This window comes from Microcaecilia unicolor, chromosome 2 (genome assembly GCF_901765095.1).
Source record: "Microcaecilia unicolor chromosome 2, aMicUni1.1, whole genome shotgun sequence".
Classification (NCBI taxonomy): domain Eukaryota; kingdom Metazoa; phylum Chordata; class Amphibia; order Gymnophiona; family Siphonopidae; genus Microcaecilia; species Microcaecilia unicolor.
The window spans coordinates 245,077,748-245,096,573 of NC_044032.1; the positions used below are offsets into that span (position 1 = coordinate 245,077,748).

The 18,826-nt window shown below is 42.1% G+C and overlaps 1 protein-coding gene across 2 annotated transcripts in view; it reads right to left on the reverse strand.

Moving 5' to 3' along the window:
* The window catches only part of CEMIP2 (cell migration inducing hyaluronidase 2), a 218,879-nt gene that overhangs the window by 83,650 nt on the left and 116,403 nt on the right, over window positions 1-18,826 (reverse strand). For both annotated transcript variants that reach the window (XM_030193858.1, XM_030193859.1), the window contains exons 10-13: window positions 17,088-17,157; window positions 15,320-15,448; window positions 10,745-10,833; window positions 2,723-2,854 (exon numbers count right to left, since the gene is read on the reverse strand). In XM_030193858.1, coding sequence (XP_030049718.1) covers window positions 2,723-2,854; window positions 10,745-10,833; window positions 15,320-15,448; window positions 17,088-17,157 — 420 coding nt within the window. The remainder of the gene's footprint in view (window positions 1-2,722; window positions 2,855-10,744; window positions 10,834-15,319; window positions 15,449-17,087; window positions 17,158-18,826) is intronic.

The window sequence follows — 18,826 nt, forward strand, 5'->3', positions numbered from 1 at the left end:
GGTTCGATCAGCTGGGTATTCTCCAAAGGTTGGGTCCAAACCATTGATGAAGTTTTCAATATCGATATTGTCCTGAGGTAGCATGTTGCATAGGTTTGCAATTTTTTCATTAAAGTATTTGGCAAGTTTATCTGCGGATGGGATGTCTGTGTTGGTTGTAGTGACCGGGGTGGTGTCTAGTAGTTTGTTCACAAGTTGGTATAGTTTCTTCGCGTCTTTGTAATCTGGTCCTATTTTAGTTTTATAGTATGACCTTTTGGTCTGTCTTGTTGCGTATTTGTATTTTCTTTGTATTTGTTTCCATTTGTTTCCATTTTTTTCCCAGCTGATTTTTCAGCCAGGATCTTCAGAGCTAACTGCTCCGTGACCTCTAGGTCGCGGCCTCTCTTGATTATGTGGGCTGAAGCTTGCTGCCACATTGAGTGACCCAAAACATTTGAAAAACAATAGCAAATATTGAAAAACAATAGCAAACTTGTGTTTTATTAAAACTCCTTTGGGGGGGGGGTTGTCCTGGGTACACTAATATGGCAGTTGATGGGGGAAACCAGCTTCAAATTTTTGATGTCAAGCCATCCGTGTCTTATTAAACCTCCTTGGTGCTGCAGCGTGGGCCTTGTCCAGCCCCCTATATTGCTTCAATACTCATAGGGCCCTACAGTGCTCTATCATTAAGCTTGGGGCTGTTGACAGTGGCCAAGAACGGGGGAAGAAAAGAGAGAAAGGTGAAACACTGGCCAACTGGGAGAGGAGGTTAGAGGAGAAGAGGAGATGCTAGCAATGTTTGGGGGGGGGGGGGGGGGAAGAGGGGAAAGGGAGATGCTGGCAACTTTGGGGTGGGATTAGAGGGGGAATGGAGGTGTTGCATTGGGGGCGGGGGGGGGGGGGGGGGGGGGGTTTGGATGGGCATCTGAAACCCTTGGGCCAGATCTGGGAACTGTGCTGATCCAAACTTCAACTTCTCTATCTAGAATGGTCCTTCACATGTTTATTATATTGAACACCATCAGGAAGATGATACACAAACATTGTATATATAAACATTTTAAATAAAAAATTAACTTTCAGTTTTCATTTAACTACAGGCTCTGTCAGACATACCCTACATTCTCTAGCTTAAGTAGTGCTGTTTTCTGTTATGGTATGTACAAAATTAAGAAAGGATATCGAACATATAAATTCATGAAACTGCAGCGCTCAAATCACACTGGTGTTTATCAAGGTTACTTAGTTTTTGGGTTTTTATTGTTACATTTGTACCCCGCGCTTTCCCACTCATGGCAGGCTCTATGCGGCGGGCAATGGAGGGTTAAGTGACTTGCCCAGAGTCACAAGGAGCTGCCTGTGCCGGGAATCGAACTCAGTTCCTCAGTTCTCCAGGACCAAAGTCCACCACCCTAACCACTAGGCCACTCCTCCACTGCTTCTATCTTCTACTAAAATAAAATGACTTGAGCAATAAAGCTTTACAACATTCCTACAATCCTCTTGCTTTGATTCACAGTAAGTCAGTACTGCAATAAATTTAAGTATTAGGACTTTGATATGACACACTGAGTGGCTCAGGGTATCTGTTCTCCAATATCTACCGCAGTCTGACTTCGGCTAGCACATTTCATTTCTTTATTACATTTATAAATCACTTCTTTCAGTAAGCTCGAAGCCATATACAGCAAGCTAAAATAAAATGCAGCATAAAGAGACATGAAACAAGTCACACCACTAGATTCCACCAGACAGTCAACCCAGTGGCAGTAATTCTACACTTGACTTCAGCAAACATGAGCAATGCTAGTTCTGCTTATGTCTGGAATTGAAGCCAGTCACCTATTGTGCCCTGCAATAAAAGAACACTCTAGAATCTGAATGCATAACATTTATGTAGTAAGAAAGAGGGAGTTTAAACAAAGATGCTTGATTGCTTGATAAGAGATTATTTCTTTGAGGGAAAAATGTTCAGGACATCTGCCTCTTGGGCTGATGCAGAAAGCCTCACATTAGAAGCCATGCAGTCAGCAGCTGTAATGCAAGATTCCTGCAAAACATTTACCTTGGAATGCAGTAAATCGGTGAGCATGTAAATTACTGCCGTGTTAAAATTGCAGAAATAATGCATAGCTCACTATGAAATGTCACCTTTCCTATTAATGTGTGAGCGATGACTGCCTCATGCATTAACATGAAGAGGCGACATTAAGAAACAAAAAAGGCTGCAGGGCTTCACTGGCCCCAGGCCTCGACTTGAATGTAGCTAACTCAACCCTGCCCTTCCAGACCAAGTAGCCGACCTGCCCCCCCCCCCCCCCCCCCCCGAGACAAGATAACCATCCTCCCTACCACACCCTGACCCCCACATTAAATTAAAAAAAAAAAAAAAAAACAATCATCCTTAGTAGTCTAAGAGTACCCCTCTTCCCACCCCAAACCCCTCCAGATCCACCCCAAGAACTCTGGACAGGAGTGATGCCCACTTGCTTCTTCCTTTGGGGCCACCGTGATCCCAAATGCTGGCACCTAACCTCTAGCGGTGGACTGTGATGCACCTCTAGAGGTCAGTCTAACAAATAAGGCATCATATCTTTCTTGGGTCAGACAATAGGCATGTTGGTCTCCAGTTGATTAAACAGTGCTCCTTGAAATGAGCATGCATCACTTCATCCTATTTATTCTTACATCTTTGTACCACTCAACGTTTTGTGTATGTTTGCCAAGCGACACTCACCCTGAGTTCACAATAACGATGTCTCCTCCACGAACCCAGGCCCCATGGTCGTTGTTTTTAAAGGAGATCAGCCTGTCGATCCGAGCAGCCACTCGAGGCTTCTCTGGGTCAGCATCCTGATGAGGTCGAAATCTTAAGAAGAAAAAAAATAAACCAGGTAGTGACTAGAAATGAAAACATTGAAGCCTCCGTTGAAAACTGTCAGGTATTTTTATCAGTTGCCATGTTTGAAGCCTGATAAAGTCGTGGAAGGATCTATGACAGCACAGGTATGCATGCATTACAAACAGGTGCACAGAAACACAGGGGGATATTCTATAATTGGATGTGTCCATCAGTGGGGATATCCTGAAAACCCCCGACTGGCTGGGTATGCCCCGAGAAATGGGTTGAAAACCTCTCATTCAAGCACCCCAAGGCTGAATGGTAGGGGCCTAGCGCTTAACAGAACCTGGACAACTAGGTTCTGTTATACAAGAGAAGCACAACCCGGGTTCTATGCGCCAAATATGTAGGCACCTGCACTTAGGTCAGCCACAGAACTACTACTACTACTACTATTTAGCATTTCTATAGCGCTACAAGGCATACGCAGCGCTGTACAAACATAGAAGAAAGACAGTCCCTGCTCAAAGAGCTTACAATCTAATAGACAAAAATAAATAAAGTAAGCAAATCAAATCAATTAATGTGAACGGGAAGGAAGAGAGGAGGGTAGGTGGAGGCGAGTGGTTACAAGTGGTTACGAGTCAAAAGCAATGTTAAAGAGGTGGGTTTTCAGTCTAGATTTAAAGGTGGCCAAGGATGGGGCAAGACGTAGGGGCTCAGGAAGTTTATTCCAGGCGTAGGGTGCAGCGAGATAGAAGGCGCGAAGTCTGAACCACCTAAATGCAGTAGGGACGTGCATAATTTCAGTATACTGTAAGTTACATGGGTAAATGGGAGACAGACCTACATCCCAACCATCTGCCTCCCCTGTGTATGACACCCTCTGTAAGTTAACTATTTGCAGAATAGCACTTCCATAGAATACCTACATGCATGTCATTATTCTACATATTTACACATATAACAGTATGCTGTTTTATGCTGAGTAATATCTTTGTATTGTGGTTGATTATAAATGTTTTTATGGAAACCGCATAGCTATAGGCAAGTTTTTAAAATAAATAAATACATGCCAGTGACATATTTAGGGTAAGTGGGTTGTAGTGTATGCACCCCTTGTCAGAGACACACCTCTTAAAATCCTATTGGTGTCTTCACCTGGCAGCAGGGAGAGGGGGGAGGCAGCAAAGGGGGAAGATGCACCCGCTGTAAAACCTTCCTGGCTACGCTACTAACACATGTATAAAGGTAAGCACCCACTCTATAGAACTGCCCCTGTGGTACCATAGACATTGTTTGTGTGGAGGAGTGCAGCTGTGAGGTACACATGTACAGCATAAAACATGCACTTATTTGCACCTGCCCTGTGCAGGTCCATTTGGGTACTACAGGGGGTTAGTTCTGAGAAACTGGCCAAGAACGGCTCCTGGCTGGTTAAATAATACTTAACCGGCTATCTGCGAATATTCAGCATTCTGCCAGTCAAGTTAAGTGGCCAAATTGGGCCACTGAAATAGCAGGCCTATCTTTGGCCACTATGAACCTAGCCAGCCAGCGCTGAATATTGACTTAGCCGGCTATGTTTATAGTGGCCAACAATAAACCGGATACTCAATGCTGGACAACGGAAACGGTCTGGCATTGAATGTCTGGGCTCACTGTTTACTTTTTTTGAAATATTTTATTAAATAAAGGAAATAAACACAGATACAATCAGTTGCTTAGTATCTCAGAACAAGACAGATACAGTACAAAATATCTTGCTGAATACATAACACTTCACACCATAGTTCTTTGACATGATGCATAACCATATGGCTATAGCAAGGAGCACTCCATAATCTCTATCCTCTCAACTATATCCTACTACTACTTATTTCTATAGCGCTACTAGACGTACGCAGCGCTGTACACTTGAACATGAAGAGACAGCCCCTGCTCGACAGAGCTTACAATCTAATTAGGACAGACAAACAGGACAAATAAAAGATAAGGGAATATTAAAGTGAGGATGATAAAATAAGGGTTCTGAACAAGTGAATAAGGGTTAGGAGTTAAAAGCAGCATCAAAAAGGTGGGCTTATAGCTTAGATCTGAAGATTGCCAGAGATGGAGCTTGACGTACCGGCTCAGGAAGTCTATTCCAGGCATATGGTGCAGCAAGATAAAAGGAACCGAGTCTGGACTAACCCCCGGGCTCACTGTTTACCGCAAGAGTTAGCCTGGCTGCCTCCTACGGTCTATCAGCTCCTTTTGTGCCTTTATAAAATTGTTGTATATTTTGGAAAAATTGATAGGCACCCTGATATAAAAATGACCCCGGTGGGCATATCTTTGGAAATCTGTAAGCATGTATTTACGTGCACTCTGCCCTGATTTCACCCTTGGGAATGCCTCCCTGACACCCACCTACAACGATGCATGTAATGGTTGTACACGTTTCACTGCACCCATGTATGGGGTGGACAATTCTCAAAAACCCATTTCCAAAAGTAGAACTGCTCTAATGTGCAGAAACACCTTTCAAAACTGTCCTCAAAGGGGGTAATTTTACCAGTTGCGTAGCTATGGGTGGGCACAGGCCCACCCATTCTTGGCTCAGGCCTACCCAGCTGCAGCGCCATACTGCTCTCTTCCCCCTCTCCTCTGTGGCATCCTGGCATCTGCCCTCCAGTCTCTGAACCCCTTCCCTCCCCGGTGTCGGTACAGGTGTCCTTGGCATTCATTCTTGCTGCTTGCACCGGCCCCACAGGCTTCCATTTGCCCCGTTCCATCAGACAGGAAACAGGCAATAATGTCAGCCAGGATGGGACATGGAAAGGGAGAAGATGTGGGGTAGGTGAAAAAAAATATCTCCAGGAAGATATTTGTGGTTGTGGGGAGGGGGGGGGGGCCAAAGGGGGCACGTGGATGTGGAAAGGCCCATCTGATTTACCTCTGGGCCCATCCAAAATACTGAGCCTGGTAACGCCTCTGAATTTTACAATGCTCTTCTACAAATACAGCCGGCTTTACCCACAGAAAAGGACTTTTCTAAAATAATGCGACCAAATATGCACATAAAAATGGCATGCACAGAAGGCATTTGCCTACTTTACACGATTTGCGCACAGACATTCCCAGGGGGGTAGTCTGGATGGAGAAGGGGTGGAGCTCTAAAGATCAAATATGAAGGTACACGCCCTCATTTGCACCAAGTTCAGAGCAGTTGTGAATACGTGCAACACCATTTCTATGTTATTAGCACTGCCTCTGGCAACCTAGCTCATAAAGGCACAGAGGCACCTGTGTTACCTTTCTCAAATAGGCATCCTGTGATGAAATCATGATCAATGAAACCAACTTGATGTACAAAAATGTCAAGGTCAGAGAAAAGACTATATTTATTTGTTTCAGCATTTGTTATATGATCCAGAGATATCAAGGTGGTTTTACAAAACAGAATTAATGGAACATAAAAACTGAAACACATAAGACAGACATTAACAATATGCAATATTGGAAGGGTGAACGTAGCAAAATAAAGTTTAAACCTATGACATAATTATCAGTTGAAAATTTTGTTAATTAATATTTATCTCTCTCTCTAGGGGGCACTGGTACTCTTAAGGAGCTTCTGAATATGCTTTCGTCTGCTTCTCAACTGTGTGTGTATCTGTGCGTCTATGTACATCTGTGTCTGTGTGCTATTAATGTGAGAGAGGAAGCAAACCAAAGCAGTACAGAAGCCACTGGTTCCACTGAAATTACGTTAAAACTTTACAAACTAGTTTGCACTTTCTGCTTAGTTGATCGTGCTACGCTCCCTCTTCCGAATATTAGTATCCAAACGTAAGGTGTGGTAGTATTGCTTTTGAAATCTTCATTACGAGGATTCAGTCTAATTTACCATGCAGTAAGTGATTAATAATTACAGGAATGGATCCTAGAATTATCCAGGACATCTTGTAGCTCAGGTTTGGTTGCATTCCTACAACTTTGCAGTGTTTCTCACCCCCCGCATAAAGTTCTGGTTACTAGGAGGCCACAGGGCTTGAGAAGGACAAAGTGCTTCCCTCATGTGCTGTTTCCATCATCTCCCAGTCTACAGTTCTTAGCTCTTGAGCTGACAATCAAAAGGCAACAGGAGGATGCAGGAGCAACAGCATTTTAAAAAAGTGCTACCCACCTCCCAAGCCCTGTGACCAGCTTCTGCTTTACTACCAGAGGGGTATGGTGCAAAGTGCTGTAGTACAGCTGGTGAGGGGGTTATAGTGAAAGGGGAGGGGAGACATGAATGAGAGAAAAAGCAAAGTATAGCAAAATGAGATATGGCAGCTTGCGTAGGAGAGCAACAGAGAGAGACACACATCAACAGCTAGAGGAGTGGTGATGTGACAGAGCAAGCGAGTGAGGCCTGAACAGGGGGAGTCAAGATTTTGCACCACTGTACAGAGGAAAAGCTGGGGTTAAACACAGGGAGGAAGATGTTTCCACATACAGTTCAAACTCCTCTTATTGACTTACAAGTGCATTCTCTCTGCAGCTCCTCAGTACCTCTCCACACACTCCTCCCCAGGAACTTTGTTCACTGGGTAAATCTCTCTTATCTGCACCCGTCTCCTCCATTGCTAACTCCAGACTCTGTTCTTTTTATCTTGCTGCACCATATACCTGAAACAGACTTCCTGAGCCAGTATGTCAAGCTCCATCTCTGGTCGTCTTCAAATCTAGGCTAAAAGCCCACCTTTTTGATGCTACTTTTAACTCCTAACCCTTACTCACTTGTTCAGTACCCATGTTTTATCATTCCCACCTTAAGTAATTCCCTTATTCTTTATTTGTCCTGTTGTCTGTTCTAATTAGATTGTAAGCTCTGTCAAGCAGGGACTTGTCTCTCCATGTCCAGTGTACAGTGCTGCGTATGTCTAGTAGCGCTACAGAAATGATAATTAGTAGTAGTATTAAGATGTGCATAAAAATATTAGAACTCAGAAAAGCTACAGATGGAAAAATTAAAAGATGGTGATGGGGTGTGAAGAGAAATAAAAGAATAAATAATCTAAACAGCAGGATTACATAGCTTTTTTTGATAGTGACTGCCAGAAAAGACCTTATATAGCGACAGGTGCCACTGGCAAGGCTGGTCTCTTCCTGTTTTATTCACTGCATTTTGCTGGTGGCACTTACCTGCATAACAAGCTCACCAGATGCAGGAGGATTTGTGGCTTTCCTTTCCCTTCCGTACCGGCCTCAAGGTCGCTAAGGATTCTCACACAGTCTAGTAGCAAATGCTTTAAAAGCTTCAGTCACAGATTCAACCCAAATAATTCCCTCAAACAAAATTTCACAGTAAAAGAATTCTTTACCTCTTAGCATGCATTTGTTGCTCACAATGTTCCAAATCAATATGGAAACTCAAAAGAGTAAAACCTTTCTTCCCAAGAGAAATATTTCGCAGTCTGGTACAATCAATGGTGCTAAGTCATCTAGACTACTGCAATGCACTCTATGCTGGATGTAAAGAACAAATCACCAAGAAGTTTCAAACAGCCCAAAACACTGCAGCCAGACTCATATTTGGTAAAACAAAATACGAAAATGCCATACCCCTAAAAGAAAAACTACACTGGCTTCCACTTAAAGAACGCATTACGTTCAAAGTCTGCACCCTGGTTCATAAAATCATTTACAGTGATGCCCCGGTCTACATGTCAGACCCCATAGACCTACCACCCAGAAACACTAAAAGATCATCACGCACATTCCTGAATCTCCATTTCCCCAGCTGCAAAGGACTAAAATACAAATTAATACATGCATCCAGCTTTTCCTACATAAGCACGCAGCTATGGAATGCACTACCACTTGATGTGAAAAAAATGCGCGACCTAACCAACATTCGGAAATCACTGAAGACTTGCCTTTTCAAACAAGGCATACTGCAACGATCCATCATATGAACTTTAACGCAATACCACTTTACCTCTTATTCCGAATATGATCTCTTTATACTTGATTGCTTAATCTACTATGTCCCTCATGATCTTTATGTAATACCACTTGTATCTCTCACTCTGGAATGGCGATTGCCATGACGGAACAATGTAAGCCACATTTAGCCTGCAAATAGGTGGGAAAATGTGGGATACAAATGCAGCAAATAATTAAATACATTATTTTCATTTCTGGTGGCTCTAATAATTCTGTTATACCTTCATAGTGGATCCAGAACAGAACAGTTTGGGAACCATTTGGTTAAAACCAGCCCCCTGTCTGACATCTGAAATGGAAGTATATATCTACTTATGTAACAGGATAGGAAACGGTGCTGGTGCCTGTGAGAATACAGAGAGCATGCCCTACATCAGAGATACCAGTGTTCAGACCTTGAGTACTAGAAACAGGTCATGTTTTCAGGATATCCCTAATAAATATGTATGAGAAAAGATCTGCATACAATGGAGGCAATATCCATACAGATCTCTCATGCATATTCATTAAAGGATATCCTGAAATCCTGATCTGTTTCCGGTACTTAAAGCATGAACTCTGGCATCACCGTTTCCTATCCTATCTCTTGAAAATCCATTGTATAGCTAGACAAAGAGCACAACCGCCTGGAATGCAGAGCCAAGCTTTCAACACGTGAGCACGCAGCTTTGGAATACACTGCCGCGCAACTTAAGATTAACGAACAAGCTTCCTTCCGCAAATTATTGAAGACCCATCTGTTTGAAACAATTTACGGAAAGAGCCAAAACACATAGAGTCCACACTCACTGTTCATCAATGCATCATACATCCACTTCTGATCTCTCAACCCCCGTAATTCCACATCACTCATACATTTACTCACAGAAATATATACACCATATGTCTTTGTGTCTTAATACTGCCCTTTATGCTTCCCATTGTCTCCTTCCAATGTATCAATGTTGATGTCCCATTGTTATATTCCTAACGATACTTCGATGATCTCGCATAACTTGTACAATGTAACCCATAACCAAATTGTAACAAATGTATTTCCATTATTCATATCTTATTGTAAGCCACACTGAGCCCGCAAAGAGGTGGGAAAATGTGGGATACAAATGCAATAAATAAATAATAAATAAACACAGAATTAAGCATAACTGACCTGAAGGAAATTCTGGTTAAAAAATAGAACAGAAAGACATTTTCCTGGCTTAACTCTGATTTACAATGCTGGAGCTGGAATTCACACTGTTGTACTCTAAGTAAGAGCAAAAGAACGAAACCGCAGTCACCGACAGCTATGAACATCTGTAGAGGTTCCTACGGTTAACTGTACACCGAGGTGTGCTGCTGTTCGATCCCTCCTCGTTCAAAGGGCTTGTTACATCACCCCAATATGCAACGTAAGAGATACCATGCTCAGCCAGGATGCACAAGCTTCCTTTCAAGTTCATCCCGACTGCTGCTCCTGAAGAGGACCTATGTTGTTCCCTTGAACGCTTGTACACATCTTGGTTTAATTGCAAAGTTGGTCCAATACAACATTAACTGCAAAGTACTACTTTTCTTTGGGAGTCCCTGATTCTATGTATGCTTTGAAACCAAAGAGAAGGGGGAATCACAGCTGCTTTATAGTACAAATTTCAGGGAAAAAAAATCTCCAACAACGTACATTCCTAAAAGATGACATGCAAACCAGGAAGAAAGAAGAGTGTATGAGCTTCAATAACACAAGCCATACCAACCTAATATCTGACTCTACAAGATTAAGATATTTACACGCCAAACCCCAGAAATCAGAAAAGCATATTTTAACGATCAAGTCCACAATTTGACATAAAGACTTCTTTAGATACAGTTTTAAAATTGGTAGCTGATATGCGAGGCCTCAGCTATTTCCTTTCCTTTTGTTAGAACAGACCATACGCATGTTAGTAAAATGCATAAACCAACCTTGCATTGTTGTCCAAACAGAGGTATTCTCTTGGATCCTCGACGCTGGCATTGGAGGTTTTGACACCCTTGTCGATGAAGAGACCAGCCTGAAATAAACAGTAACCATTCCCTGTGACATCAAATAATCACTTCAGACAGTATTCATATAAAATCAGTCATGTTTCTCACACCCTCAGTGGAGGATTGAACCCTCCGACCTGACCTATGCACACACAATCCATTACACCTTTCTGAATTTATGAATTGCAGGTGGCTTGGGGAGAGTCCTCACTCAATGATGCACTAGCTGGCCATCCTAATAAAAGATCTGTCTTCAGCGACTGTGAAGGCTTTTGGTAACAGGGTGGTCAACCTAAACAATCGCCTACCCTATTTACTGAAAGGTTTCCCCCCTCCTCGGTGCACTGTGCTTTTCTCCTACATCTGTTTCATCTTTTTCCACAATTTTGCCCAATTTGAAAAAAATTTATATATTTCTTTTAGTCCACAACTTCCAAAATTGTGGGTCGAGATCCAAATGAGATCACACAATCCACATTTAGGGTCATGAATAGGGTGGGCTCTCCATAGGTGTATCATTATTCTGTGCCACTGGGGGGGGGTCCGCACAATTTTATTTGGCCACACTCATGGGATCACAGCCACAAAAAAGATTGAAAAGCACTGCTTTAGACAGCGAGAGCTGCAAGGAAAAAGCAGAGGAATTACTTTCCATCTTTCTAAATAGCTCCTGGTGCACTTATGTTTTATAGTTGTTGTTTTTTTAATCTCTTATGTAATTACTACAGTTGGCAATAAGGTTTCACTTACAATCAGGACAGCTCAACGACTGAGATCAGACACACCTTCAGAAATAGAAATGAATTGAGGTTCAACAGCAGAAAGTCTTGAGTTACTACAGCTTGTGGCCTAAGTTCTTGAGTGCACACTGAATATTTCCAGTAACGGCACTTATTTTATTGAAAACAGATCAACAGATGATGACTGACTGACAACTTCAGGTCTATTTTTCCTTCCTATTGTAGTAACCCAGACCTTATTTCAGGGATTCTTAGTCTGAGCACGGTCGCATTACAGAACAGGCACCCAGGGCACGGTCACATTATAGAATGGGCAGCCAGGGCTGCCTTCTTTTCCTTGCCCACCTGAGAAGCAAAGCAGATATGGATGAGGAATGAGTAGGACCTTCTTCTTCCATGCTTGCTTGATGTACAAAGGAGCTGGGGATAACTGGGGCCAGCTGCTTCCTCTTTCCTATCTGCCTGACAGAGAGAAACTAAGGACAAGTGGCTCTGACTGATTCTCTCTCTCTCTCTTCTTGTAAACTGCAGTGTGTAAGGGACAAGTGAGGTGATCTATCTCCACTACCAGCACCCTGTCATCCTTCCCCCCCCCCCCCCCCCCCCCCCCGCTTCCCCACCATGACCAAAGAGACAGAAGTCAGCATTCTACTTCCACTCACCCGGCCAAGGAATAAAGAACTAACGATAAGTGGAACTCTTTGCCTAAGCCCTCCCGGCTTGTAAAGCTGAGAGCAGCCACAGAAATAAGCCCCCATCCCACAGCTGCAGATGGAGAGAAGAGACAGCAGAAAAGCCAATTGCTCCATCACTGCCAAAGGACAGAAAAATCAGCAACATTTTCTCTACTTCAGTCTGTGAAATTCGTTTTTGTATGATAAGCTTTATCAATTAGGGTGTCTGAGCTAATTAATTTTACAAAACAAGAGGGAGGAGAGGCTCAGGATACACACGAAGACAGTTGCTGCTGTACAGTGAAGTGGCTTAGCTGTTAAGAGCAAGGGTTCTCAACCCAATCCTTGAGACACAGCCAGCCCAGTCAGGATTTCAAAATACCCACAATGAATATGCATGAGAAAGATTTGCATGCAGTGGATCAGAGCCATGGGATGAGAACCAGGTAAGTGAGAGCTCAATTCCCACCTCTGCCACTGGCAATCTTTGTGAGCTGGGCAAGTCATTTTATCTTTCATTGTCTCAGACTCTAAGCGCTTTGAGGAAAGGAACATGGTACCTGAATACTCTTCACCACTGTATAACGTTATGCACATCCTGTAGCATTATTAAAAGGATAATACGTATTACCACTGCCTTAACGTTCTCTCTCACCATGGAGTTTACCTGGAGATCTGATACAGCAAAACTCTGCAGTTTTTACTGAGCCCTCTGCTAAAACAGTTCCACTCATTTGTACTACCTTTTCCCAACTGGACACTAACACCCACAGCCGGCATATTCCTGAGGTGATACTGGGAACTAATTGCACAGGGATAAAGTGTGCAGCTACTTTTGGCCTGGAGGCTTTGCACCAATATTCAGCACAGTGATGTTCTCAAACCTGCCAAATGTAAACAAGTATCTGCAGACATCTGCATTTTAAACAACATGTCTAGACTTGAAAATGCAATGTATGGACATTTTTCTTTCCCTGACCCACACAAACCCATAGGCATGCCTCCCCCCTAATGCAGCTGAAGTCATATGTATTCTGGGACAGAGAGTGGACTTTTAGCTATGCTGAGGAAGGGAGTAATAACAGAGTAAATGGCAGCAGATAAAGAGCTGTATGGTCTATCTAATCTGCCCAATTAGATGGATAGACTTGTACCTGCCTCTCTGCAAAGGTCCCACCTCTTTGCTTTAGTTTAAGGTTGTACCTGCTTCTTCATGCAGCTTACACCCCACTATGCCTTAGTTTAAGGTTGTACCTGTCGCTCCATGCAGGTTACACCCTTAGGTGCCCTTTTACTAAGCTGCGGTAGGGTCTACCATCAAGATATAACCATCCCTACTATCATAATCTTAATACAGGGTTCAGCAATTATTAACCATTAACCTCAGGAGGAAAAAGCCCTCAGAATTTTGCTTGAGCACCGTTATGTGCTTTCTCAAATTCTATCACTGGCAGAAAAATCCTCCACCAACGGTTAATGTTTCTAGGAACTTGTACACAATCTAATGTGCAACGTATATCAAGATAAATTCTTGTTATCTGATCATAAAGTATTACTCAAATCAAGCTAACAAACTTATCTGTTGAGTCACTGTCCTGTTACCCACACAGAAAGGTGGTGCAAATCTCTGCAGGTTTAGCGTTTTCTGGGGGCAGTAATCAAAGTTAAGTTGCCCGTGTAGTGTGCAACAAACCCCGCATGCCATGTTTACAGTGTTTACACCAATTCCTAAATGTACACCTTTCAGAGAACTGTCAACACCTGGAAATCCTGATGAAAGAATGCAATCAAATGGAATGAAAAATACAGAGATGATTTTAGAAGGGTTCGGTGCTGTTTCCAACAGAGAAGTAGAGATTTTAGAACAGACATTACTGAAACATGCTGTGGGCAGACATTGAAATTATACATGTAAGACTAATTTGCACTGAAAAAAAACCGCTTGGTGCTAGTCTATGAACGGCATTTAAAGTTAGGCACCATTTATAGAACAGAGCCGAGAACTGTGACTACATTTACGTGTAACCATTTAACCAACAAAATTTTGGTGTAGCGGACTGCCGTTATTTTATAACGCCACACATAAATTGTGGGAACACCTCCGATCCACCCATGACCCTCCCACTGATGCACCTCCCTTTTTGGACCTGTGCATAAAATTTACATATGCAAATTTTAATTCCAAAGCCAATTCTTAGCACTAATTGGCTCATTATTCAATTAAAAGGCTCCCAGATTAAGTTCCTAATAGCAAACACATCCTCACACACAAATTTACAACTGCTCTAGAGAACATGATCATGTGAACATGTACCTGTATATAGTTTTATAAAACACAAGCATACATTGCAAACCTACCTCTGTTCCACCCAACCCATGCTCCTAGAAATAAATGCATAGTAACAGAGTAACACAGCAAATGTCAGCAGATAAAGACCTGCACGGTCCATCCAGTCTGCCCAACGAGGAGGTCAGAGTTGAATCTGGCACTCTGCTCAGGTTCTATTTCTTCATGATTAAACATTGGAATACTTAATCTCTGTCTTTTCCTGCCAATTTTGGGGCATAGACCGTAGAAGTCTGCCTGACACTGGTCCTATTTCCCAACTACCGGATCTGCCGTTGAAGCCCACTCTAGCCTCGATCCTGATCTGTTTTTGTCATTTAGGGGACCCAGACCGAAGAAGTCTGCCTGGCATTAGTCTTGCTTCCCAACCTCTTAAGCTGGCATCAAAGCTCGCTCCAGTTATGAGGCCATTTAAGGCCATGTAGAAAGAGTTATTTGGTTTCCAGTGTCTTCAACAAGATCTAACTGCAGCAAATTTTGCAGTGTGTAGATGTAAGGACATATTCTACCCAAGGAGGGGAAAACTGGGAAATAAGTGTCTGAACCTACTTTTCTAAACCTTATTCCCATAGCCACAAAATGAATGTATATGTGTTTTATTGTGCTTTTTAAAAGATTAAATTGTAAAGCCCTGAGAGGTTTTTCCTGGATAAGCGCTATATTGAGTGCTTCTCAATAAGTAAAATAAGTATTCTCTCTCTGTGTTGCCACACTTGGCCGATTCTCATACTGATTATAGTTATTGCTGTACCTTAAAATTTGAATGAACTCTGTTGTTATAGAAGATCCCTAAAGGTGTAAGTTCGGCTTTGGTTTCTGGGACCCTTCCATGAGATTCTCCCGTCGACATCTTGTGGAAGACAAACCATATCCCAGCGTCCTGCAAACCGAAGAAAGAGAAAACCACACTGATGTGTGCCATTACCACATAACTACATCCAAACCTGTGCTTCCCCCCCCCCCCCCCCCCCACAAATAACTGTGCTTCCACCTTGCACAAAGGCGGTGGGGGTGGGGAGTGAAGAGAATGGCAATTACAACCCTGACCACCTTACTGCATAGAAAGGATAGGAAGGAGTGGGAGTTCTGCTGACTGGGTGAGGAATTGGAATAGAGTCTTTGTACAGGAGGGCAAGTGGGTTATTTTATTTTTTTTTAATTATGATTTCAATTATGTAATTTTTACATTTTTTTTGTTGTAAATGCATTGGGCAATACTTGTGTATAGAGACTGTGATACAGAAGAAATATATGAAATGATGTACTGTGCTATTATGTGAATATTATAGGAGGGGTGTCTCAGATTGTAAAGACTGTGTATTATATATATATATATATATATATATTTTTTTTTTTTTTTTTTACAATTTTTCTGGAGGTTTCCAAAACAGAGTATGCCCCTGGAAGAAATGTTGTTAAAAAGACTTGTCAATACGTTTGGATCATTTGTTTTTATAGCTGCTTGACGCCTATGTTTACTAAGGTGTGCTATGGGCGCATTAGCGTTTTTAAGGCGCGTAAATGGTTTACGAGCGTTAAATGCTAACGTGCCCATAGAAATGTATAGGCGAGTTAGAGTTTAACGCCCCTTAAATTTAGGGGCGCGTTAGAAACGTTAACGCACCTTAGTAAGCATACCCCTGAGTGTTTTAACTTCTATTTGTATTTTAATTTGTCTTTTAGGTGTCCCATTTGATGTATATATTTAATTTTAGTGTACATTATTTTGAATGGACTGTACCCAGGAAGGTGGTACATAGAACTTTTAAATAGGTTTCTGAATATGTAAGAGAAACACTGGAAAATGGAAAATAGAAGTATTTGTATGCCTTTTCTGATAAAGTAACAAATTATATGTGTTAATAAAACACCACTGTTTGATTGGAGGAGTAGCCTAGTGATTAATGCAGCGGTCTGAGAACCTGAGGAACTGGGTTTGATTCCCACTGCAGCTCCTTGTGACTCTGGGTAAGTCACTTAACCCTGCCTGTATATAAATGTGTAAACCACTTTGATTGTAACCACAAAGGCAGTATATCAAGTCCCATTCCCCTTCCCTATTTCAACGCCCCTCAGAAAAGGGCATTTTTGTCCTCCTGAACACTGCACTGGATATCACTGAACTACAGTCTCACATAAATACCAGTAGAGAAATGCTTGTGTTCGTTATTTGTAAAAGGGAAATTAATGAGATCCAGACAGCAACAAACAACAAACTTCAGCAAGATAATTAACAAGGAACCAGCCTAGGAAAACTTCGACAGAAGTAAACCTGTGAGAGTGGGGGATGGGGGGGGGTCATTAGGACAGGCTTGAGATGCCCTGAGATAAAAAAAAAAACTGCACCCATCAATACTGTGTGCAATGAATTAATTCAGAAAGGAGCGCTAGAATTATCCAGCGAGAACCAAAAGAGGAAATTAGTGGCCACAGAGAATAGCTCCGTCGCTCTATTCCCCGTAGGCATGTCTGACAGCTGTCCATCACGGATAAAACAGATGCAATGTGACCTGACTCACCTGCGAGCCTGCAGCAGCGTTACTGATCATATGATTATTGGGATTAGCAATCCAAAATGTTGAAACCGCCCTGGAACACATTACAATGGCAATAATGAGCTTTCATTTCCGTTCAGTGGTGAGTAATCCTCATGCACATCTAAGGAGTTCAATATACAGACTGGACATGCATTCAACCGGCCTCTCAAAATGCTGTACTGGACTACCAGAGATGTTCAAATCTCCTGTAGCCAAGCTGCACATGACTAGGGAAGAAGGTGGCAAAGTGTTCAGAAACAAACAGCCAACAGATCTGGGCTTTGTATTACTGATGTCCTCAAAGTCATTAAATAGAATGACATAGCAGTGAGGAAAATACCAGAATGCCAGGATGTACTGGAAAAAATATAGTGGCAATATTTTGGTGCATATCTTTGGGGAGACTTCCTTTTCAGTACCAGGTTCAAGTCTTGAAGTTGCAAAATAAATATATACATACACACACACACACAGATTAAGGATACTCCAGAGGGCTACTATCAAAATAGTACAGCTTCTTTATCTTATCCCATTAAGTTGAAACATAAGGCCCTAAATATTTACAGTCTAGAGGAGTAGGAGGCAGATATGGCATTTAAATACCCCCAAAACTCTTCTCACCCAGATTATGTTTTCTATACAATGAGTACATTTATTTCTATATTTATATATCTATAAAGGGTGTTTACTGAATGATATTTACTGACCACTAACTGATGACAAGGTGGGTGTGTAAATCTCGTTGGTATAAAGTTCACCTCGAGTGGCACCACAGAGGTCTTTTTGGTTATAAACTTGATATATTTTTCAAGAATATAATCCAGGTGAGAAGAGTTTTTGTGGTTTGAGAATCCCCTAGATGCTTACAGTTATATTTAAGAAGAGCCTGAAGTCTGATATTTAAATACCTCAAGCTAACCTGTGGCCCTATCTGGATAGTGCCACTGAATATTTCTTCTCTCTCTACTGTTGCACTTTCCGGACAGTGCCAATAAATACTTCCACTCTTCGCCGTGGCACTATCCAGACAGTCCCTACATATATTAGTTAGAGCGAATAGAGTACCTAAATATTCAGAGAATCTAAAAATTATACTCTATATATTTGCTACTGTGGTAATTAATGGAGGAAAAGCCTCAAATACGGATGGATACTCCTTTGTTGATACACAACCTAAGGGAGCTCCATCTAATCATCACAGGCTGAAAAACCTCCAAGTAACGTGACTCCTAAACACTCAAACTAGTAAATGTGTAAGGATCACTTATCTTCCAGCTGTTCAATTGATATGTCTGTCGACTGTGGATAATAGACATATCGATTGAACAGCTGGAAGATAAGTGATCCTTACACATTTACTAGTTTGAGTGTTTAGGAGTCATGTCTCTCTATGTCAGGTGTTCAGCGCTGCTTGCGTCTGGTAGCACTATAGAAATGTTAATAATAATGTTATCCATGGCGGCTGGCTTTTTAAATAACACTGAGCACCGTGGGCTCAATACTATCCCCAATCTATACTGGGCAAGCACCAGTCAGTGAGAGTGTGCAATATGATGGCAGGTCAAATTCAGAACCAATTTAATGAAGCATTTCTTCACATGATACCTGTAGATGCAAGAACAGCCTCCCAATAGAGGTGATGGGGGAAATACAGCATTAGAAGTAAAAAAAGGGCATGAAGAAGACAGAAATGATCTTCAGTAGCAGGAGAGCTGAGTTAA